This window comes from Chaetura pelagica, unplaced genomic scaffold, assembly GCF_000747805.2.
Source record: "Chaetura pelagica isolate M959 unplaced genomic scaffold, ChaPel_1.0 scaffold37, whole genome shotgun sequence".
Lineage (NCBI taxonomy): Eukaryota > Metazoa > Chordata > Aves > Apodiformes > Apodidae > Chaetura > Chaetura pelagica.
In genome coordinates, this window is record NW_009954567.1 from 6079482 (window position 1) to 6087343 (window position 7862).

The window sequence follows — 7862 nt, forward strand, 5'->3', positions numbered from 1 at the left end:
TAAACCCTAAGGGTATTTTTATTGCACTGAGACCAGGAAACATTTTTGTGTTGTCATCATACTAATCTCACCTGATAACGTAACTCAGCATTTCACCTGTATTCTTGTGCTGGGAAAGAAACATTGCTTTTCATTTTCTTAGGGCTACTTCTTATTTTCAAAACCCTCACTTTATTCCACTTCTGTGTCTTTCCTCTCTTCCTCAGGCTGAAGTCATGGCTCCCATTATCCTTTAAAAAGTAATTATCCCCTAGGCTCCAATACCCTTTTCTTCAGCTGTCCTTGGAGCTTGTCCTTCATTCCTTTCCTAGCTCCATTTTAAAAAAAGAATGTAGTAAAAATGCACGTGGTATCCAGCACCCTTCTGTACTTTGAAGTACAGAATGCATTGCAATACAATCTTTTTTTTGCTTTTTTGTTTGGGTTTTTAACTTGGTGACTTCTTTTCATAGGATTGCAGTACAGGCTGAGAGAGCTTGGCTGCAGGTGGGGACAGCAGGTCAAAGCCTGGCTTTGTGAAAGTTAGGAGTGTTTTTTTTTACTACAGGTGATTCTGCATTTATCTTTGTATCTTTTATTTTGTCACATGCAAATGATGTGTCTACAAAGCCCTGCAGTCAGCTTTTTTGCTTTTACAGGATGGGATAGTGTTACTCATAGTTTTCTGGGAGTAGGAGGTCAGGGTGTTCTTCCAGGAGGTCTGCCAAAGGTAACTAAGTCTCCAAAGGAGTTTTAACTGCTCTAGGGGAGATAAAACTTTTTCCTAGTAGGACTGAAAAGGTACTCAAAAGCCCTTGGCTACGGCAGATGGCTCCCAACCACTTCATTCCTGGAAGCAAACTGTTGGTTCCGCCGCATTCCAGAGAGACAGAATTGCACTTTCTTCCCCACCCTGTTTAATACTGAATCCAAAATGGCAATAGCTGCAACTTTTCCTGAGGATGTTTTAAGCAAATAGCCCAACTTTACATGTGGCTCCCTAGGTTTCAGGGCAAACTCGAAAACAAGTGAAGCCTCATTCTATTTTGTCTTCTTTTTATTTTCACTTTTATACAAAAAAAAATCTGACATAGTCACATTAATGAGAACATGCTGCGCTGTGCACTCATAAAACAACAATCATATAGGGATTTAAAAGATACTGTTTTATAGTTTGCAATAGCAATGCTAGTTTGCTTTTCCTTCTTAAATATCACCAACACCAAATTGCTGAGCTTGAAATTCTTGAAAGTCCTCTGGGTTGGTGTCTGAAAACAAGAAAATAAGCAAAAGTTTAGTCTCTGGCAAAATCAAGGAGCACTTAAAGAATTACCCACCTCCTCTTTTTTTTTTTGTAGCATGGCATTTGTTTACATCTAAAGAATGAACAGGGAATGTTGCCGGTTTTAGCACCACACCATTAAAAAACCTATCAAGGCTAACAAGGCAGGGAGTGGTACAGTGGCAGTCCATGATGGAGTACTATCAATCTTCAAATATATAAATATATATAATACTGTATATTATCTATATAAACACACACAGTATGTAAAAAAAGGGACTAAGTCCTTTGCATTTTATTGATAATTTCTTTTTTTGAGGTTTGAAAATTATTTTTAAGCTTTTTCTGCAAATACAGGTATTTCTACGACATGAAAGCAGGGATACTTGGGGACTTCAAAGACTTGAGTGCGTTTTGTTGACCTACTGCAGCACCTGCAGCAAAGTCACTACCTGCTCACTGCCAGGAAGGTATCTACAACTTGTGGCAGCTTTGGAACATGCTTTCTGGGAAACCACTCTTAGCAAGTAATTTCTAATTGTAAGCACCACTGCCTAGAAGCTCCCCTGTTTCACCATAACACCCAAGCACCAGCCTGGCTGGGTGAACTGAGTGCCCAAAAAGCAGAGTCCACCAGTGGAGCAAGCCTCAGAGGCCAGGCCTGGCCCTGCAGTGGCTGTGTCCACTGCAGACCTGGGCTAGGCATCTTGGATACACAGGAAGCAGACAAGGAAACTGTTCCAACTTGGCTGGTAACTATTTCTCAGGGCTGCCTTAGTTGGGTATGAGTTGAATGCTGAGAAGAGGGGGGGCAGCCCCTCCAGCCCCACCCCAAGATAGCTGAACTGCTTCCAGGGCAGAAATATCCTGACATGATAAGCTTCTGTGTGCATCACCAAGATGTGAGTTACTCCACAGGAGGTCAGGGCTAAGCTGCAAGGCTCTTGCCCTGGAAGAGGTGAGCCAGCACGCTGCAACAGAGGCTGGGAAGGATTCCTCCATGAGATGAAAGGCATCTTTTGATCTTGTCCTCTCACAGACAGGAGCAACCAGCAAGTACACACCGACTCTTGATGATTGGTCTCACTGCCTCTCCAGAGTTTTTTCACCTCGTATTCAGAGCTCCAGGCATCCTACACGTGTGATGGCCTCGGTGAACTGTGTGTATTATCTCTCATGGTTGGCTGGTTTTAAATAACATTTCTAATTCTCTGATGACAGCTATACTACTTAGTTGGCACGATCTCTGAAGCAGAGTGACTGCTCTGGGAGGAGTGGTTGTGAGGTGTTAGTTCCCATCTGGCTCCGCTGCAGTGTGCTGCTGGTGTCAGGGGAGGCATCTCACAGCTGTGAGTAACTTGTAAATGAAAAGCAAAGGAAAGGATGTAAAATGGCTTAATCCAACAGCCACACTACTGCTTCTCCGTGATCTCTGGCTAGTTGTTAGATAAAGTGACCTAAGAGCAACGTTACCATTGCAGCGATACTTCAGGTTGGACCAAATAATGTTTTCCTGAGAGAAGCAGAAAACTCCAAGCCGTCCTCCACGCATTGTGGTGTCTATAGTTACACCAGAGTCTGCCACTAGGTCAGAGCCTTCATAAAATCTTGCCCTTAATGAAAGCAAACAGAAGCTCTGTTAGGTCTTTTCCAAAGCTCCAACATTCATAAAAGTAACTTGTTATCCATTGTGACTTTAGCCCTGGACACACTATCCTCCATCTATCCCGGGGAGAAAGAGCAGTTAAAGGAGAGAGCTCTTCTTTAGACTGGGAGCTTGTGCAATGCTGCAAGAGCTGGGCAGGGAGCATCTGGTGGCAGTTGTTCTTTTACACAACCAAAAGCCTTAGAATGTTTTTTTTCCTGTGGTCGGTCAGGCTGAGAGCTTTAACTCTTGAAAAATTCTGCAGTCAATATTTATAGGAGAAGGAACCACATTAGAATCAGATTAGAATTCTTTGATTAGAATCACAGAATATTAGGAGTTGGAAGGGACCTCTGAAGATCATCAAGTCCAACCCCCCCTGCCAGAGCAGGACCAAAAAACCACACACAACTGGGGCAGATCACTCAGAATAGCATCCTGACAGGTCTTGGCAGTCTCCAGAGAAGGAGACTCCACAACCTCTCTGGGGAGCCTGTTTCAGTGCTCTGTAACCCGCACAGCAAAGTTCTTCCACGTGCTGAGGTGGAACTTCATGTGCTTGGGTTTGAGTCCATTGCCCCTTGTCCTGTCACAGGGCACAAGTGAAAAGAGGCTGTCCCTTCCTTCTTGATGCCCAGTCCTCATGTATTTACAGACATTAATTAGATCCCCTCTCAGTCTTCTCCCTTCCAGACAGAAAAGCCCTAGGTCTGTTAGCCTTTCCTTGTAAGGGTTGAAAGCCAGATGGATAGTGTCTTACAAGCTCAACTTTTTTATTTATTTATTTTTAATAGGCAAAGTTGCAAACAAACCACTTGGAATCTTAAACTTGACCATGACATTTCTTTAAAAATGTGAATGATTAATTCCAGGAGCAGTTTTGATGATCTGGGTTCTTCTTGCTAGAAAATTCTCCAATAGCTCTGGGAAAAGCTGTACCCTGCCAGCCCCCCAGAATGATGGGCCCTTAGGAGGGCTTAAGGAGGGCCAGCCTGGAGCCAGCTGACCTGTTGCAGCACTGTATACACCAAGTGCTCAGCCTCTGGGGTACTGCTGAAACAACTCAGAGCACAATATGTGTCTGGAGGGCCCTGTTCTGGATGAGGACACTGCTGGTCTGACATGCAAGAAAATGGCAAGTGGTGAAAGGAACCAAAGTTTCGGTGTCTTTTTATAAAGCAAGAAAAAAAATACCAATTCCTGTTATGCTGCTGAGTTTATTTTCTGATTTTTTGAGGCAGTTCAAAAGTATCTGTACAATGAATAGAGCTTTTTGTCTTTCAAATTTCCATGGAAGAGGCTGGCTCAAATGACTTTTTTCTAGGCTTCCTTGAAGCCTCAGAAAACCTTTGCTAGGCACATTATGGTCTGTGGCATTTGGCCTAAACAGACCACAGTGGGATGTCGACAGGGAGCTGGCAGAGTTTTGCTTTAGGGCTGGTTGCTTTTTGTTTTTGAAGGAGTCTGCAACACTGACTTTGTTACCTTTCCTGTTTGCAGAGGGCATGAATTAGGCTGGCTAGAGACTGCAACCACAGGCAGATCTTGCCACCTGAGATCTACTCACTGCTGCCCCATGGCTGGAACACAATGATTAGCAGTAAAGATGTTCTTAATCCATTTTAGCATAAAGTCAGACATGGTCACTCCCGTTACTGCTGAAGATGATGCTCTGCACCAGAAAAGGGGAATAATTACACCACCAAGTTACTGCATCTCAATGGCAGGGTGGTAACTTTAGAAGAGTAAATGACTTACCTGAGTTTCTGTGCTATGATAAGGTTGCAAAACCTGAGCCGATGATTCCAGAGCAGTTACTTTTTTGCATTTTAATGTCAGCCTTGATCTACAAGTATAATTCCCTGATCTGGATGTTGCAGAGTGAAAAGTTTCCACCTAATTTGTGATTTAAAAAAAACCCAACTTCTTTTTTTTCCCCCTTTTTTTCTTTTTCTCTTTTTTTTCCTTCCCCACCTCTCCCCCAGTTAATAAAATAAGGATAACATGCGTTACATAGCTTTGAAAAACTTTCTGGATATATGCTATGTAATCTCAAATCTATCACGTGAGGATAATCACTGAACTTAGGACCACAACTTTAAGTGGACAACTTTTTTTAATGCCATTATCCCAGAATATGTAACTGAACCATCATAGTTCCAACAAAAATATTCTAAAAGTTCAAAATGAAGGCATTTTGAAATGCTTTGTTTTTCATAACAGTGGCCAGTAGTAGCTTAGAAAACTAGGTATTCAAGCCAGAAAAGGCCTTATTAGGTTAGGGCACAACCACAACAGCCAGATGGTAGAAAACTTCTGTTTCAAACAGGCTTAGCTTGGTATTGTCTTTCCTAGGAAAAGTATTGCAGGCTGAATTTCAGAAGTCCAACCTGTTAAAAGGCTTCATCAGTGCAAAGCATTATCATCTGAATTAGGTCTTGAAAAACAACAGTTTAGGCAGACATGTATGTGCACTCACCTTACCTATCCGTTCCTCTCTTACCTGATATAACCAATCTGGGGTCTGTGCTGCAAGAACCAGCGGTAGGACACTTTGTCTTTCCACCCTACATTTCGGGGGTCCTTCCACAGCAGCCTGACCTGATCACTGGTGTCCCCCGTGTGCCAGAGGGAGTTGCGCAGGTGCGAGCCAGGGCCTGTCTTGGATTTCACAGCCTGCAGAAATGCAATTTTCCAATACTGAGCAGAGAGAATTGACACTTTCAGGAGCTCTAACTTTTGGTAGCACGTCTGCAGGATCACCCTCCTTCCTGCTTAAACCCCCCTAAATTATCTTGTATAACTGCAGGCATTGCTTGGATGGAAACATAATTGAGTACTTGGACCAAGGAGAAGGAGGCAATTTGACCTGTTACATTCAAGAGACTAAATGCTCCAGCTGATGAGACAGGGAAAGACTGGAGCTGAAGTTCCTTAAAAATGCTTCTATTAAAATGGCTATGCAGCAGATGCCTGACAGCAATTTTGACACCTCTTGCAGGGAGCGAACAGCAGTTGGACAGCATGGCCAAGGGCAATGGCTTTCTTGGCCAGTGCATGGCATGATGGCCTGGCCCATGGCAGTCAGATGGCAGGGTGGCATCGCCAGGCTCCGGCGACCACCGTGTCCCCAGCTGGGAGCCACGACCAGTACCTTTAGCTGAATGCCAGGCTCTGCAACAGCTCTGAAGGGAGTCGCTTGCCAGTACGTCTGCTCAGTCTGTTTCCACATCACCACGTAAAAGCTAGAGCTGTCTTGGTAACCAAAAATAAAGCCAGCATAGTCATCATCTGTCACCGTGTTCACATGAAAAGTGCCCTCGAAGTCAACGCCGTTAAAAGCTGTGTAACCTGAGGATACACAGCGGTTAAAAACAAACCTGCAGAAAATGTGTTCACAGGGTTCAAGGTTTCTGCTGTAGAACTTGAATATCCTAAGCCGATACATACCAACAGCAAGGCCAGGATCACTGTTCATAGTCTGCACAATTTCCATGCCCTGTGGTGTAAATTCAGGGTGGTTAGCATGCATGACGAGCTGGGTTGGCTGAGCCTGGCAGCCTTTTCTGGCCTCCCTCCCTCTAGCACCCCCTCCATCTCTCACCTCCCTTTGCTCATGTCTGTAAAACTTGTAGCTCTGAATTAAAAAGAGAGCTATAATAAAAATACTAATGTTCCAACTGCCTGTGTACCCAGAGTCAGGATTTTTCTATTCCCATTGTAGAATTGGCCATACTGGTACTTCCTTTCCCCACTCCAGTCTTCTTCTGGAAGTCACTGAGCCTAACCAGAATTGGAGATGAAACTGGGGATGGCAGAGGGACAGATGGAAATTGGGCTGGGGAGGGGAAAAGAACTTTGCCCAGGCTTAGCTCATACCGTTTCAATCATGAAGTTTGGGATTAAATTAAGGAAGGTGTATATATCTCAGCTGCCTTGGCAGAGACATTGGCAATGGGAATAAATTGCACATCCATTGCAACTCAGAACATGTTAACCACCTGATGGCTAAAATTTGTTAGTGTAATTAACACATATTGGACTCCATCTAGGAGTAAATGCTCTGCTATACAGCAGGTCAGACTTCGAAATTCTGGGAAGGATTAATGAAACTGCTACAGAACTACTTCAACAGGGTGACAGAGAAGTCTCATGTTTGCTCTCTCAGCAGCAGTGACAACTACCCAGAACAAACTGACCATACTGTAGTTATTTTAGATTTATTAAGAGCATCAAGCTTCAAGCTATCATATTCTAAAACAAAGTTCCTTCATTTTAACTCCTGTAAAACAGTCAATGAACCAACAACATCCACTTTTCACTTGTTTGCCAGAGGTCCAGCAATTAGAGAGACAGATTTACTATGGTTTTCAGATTATCTTTCTCAGACAGGTAAGAAAGACCAGATTTATTTTTACCTGGTTCAGAACCACCCAGTTGGGATCAATCTGTGCATCCCCCTCAGGGTCCAGCACCACTGTCTGGTAGGCCCTGAAGTCTGTCAGGGTGATCTCTGCGTTCTCAGGGCACACATCAATCTGATCAATCACCGTATCCTGGTCAAAATCAGACTCACAGATGTCCCCAACTCCATCACCTGAATGCATCAGAGAAGTGAAAGCAGATTTATGGTGCAGTAAGTAGCCACATCTGGCTGAGCAACAGGGTCAGGGTGTCTGAGAAGCTGGTGGAGGCTCAGCCCTGATGACTGCAGTGGCCAGGGAAGGGCCCTGAGGCCAAAGGGCCCCTGTGTGTTTGGGTTCCTCCTGGGACGAGTGTGTGCACACACGGTGGCTGTGTCAGATGCACACTGGTGCACGTGTGTGATGCCTGGGGAAGGATCTAGTGCTGAAGCACCAGAATGTCTCCTGAAGGCCCATCTTACCATTATCATCTTCCTGCCCTGGGTTGGGGACCAGCCTGCAGTTGTCAGGGCCAGGGGGCAGGAGGTCAGGA

At 44.3% G+C, this 7862-nt stretch overlaps 1 protein-coding gene across 1 annotated transcript in view; it reads right to left on the bottom strand.

Annotated features, from left to right (window-relative positions):
- Positions 1–1023: 1023 nt before the first annotated feature.
- Positions 1024–7862, bottom strand: part of THBS4 (thrombospondin 4) — a 35654-nt gene continuing 28815 nt past the window's right edge. Inside the window, exons 17-23 of the mRNA XM_010005419.1 lie at positions 7792–7862; positions 7325–7503; positions 6357–6405; positions 6061–6257; positions 5410–5582; positions 2735–2874; positions 1024–1247 (exon numbers count right to left, since the gene is read on the bottom strand). The exon at positions 7792–7862 is cut by the window's right edge and continues 8 nt beyond it. Coding sequence (XP_010003721.1) covers positions 1186–1247; positions 2735–2874; positions 5410–5582; positions 6061–6257; positions 6357–6405; positions 7325–7503; positions 7792–7862 — 871 coding nt within the window. The 3' untranslated portion in view covers positions 1024–1185. The remainder of the gene's footprint in view (positions 1248–2734; positions 2875–5409; positions 5583–6060; positions 6258–6356; positions 6406–7324; positions 7504–7791) is intronic.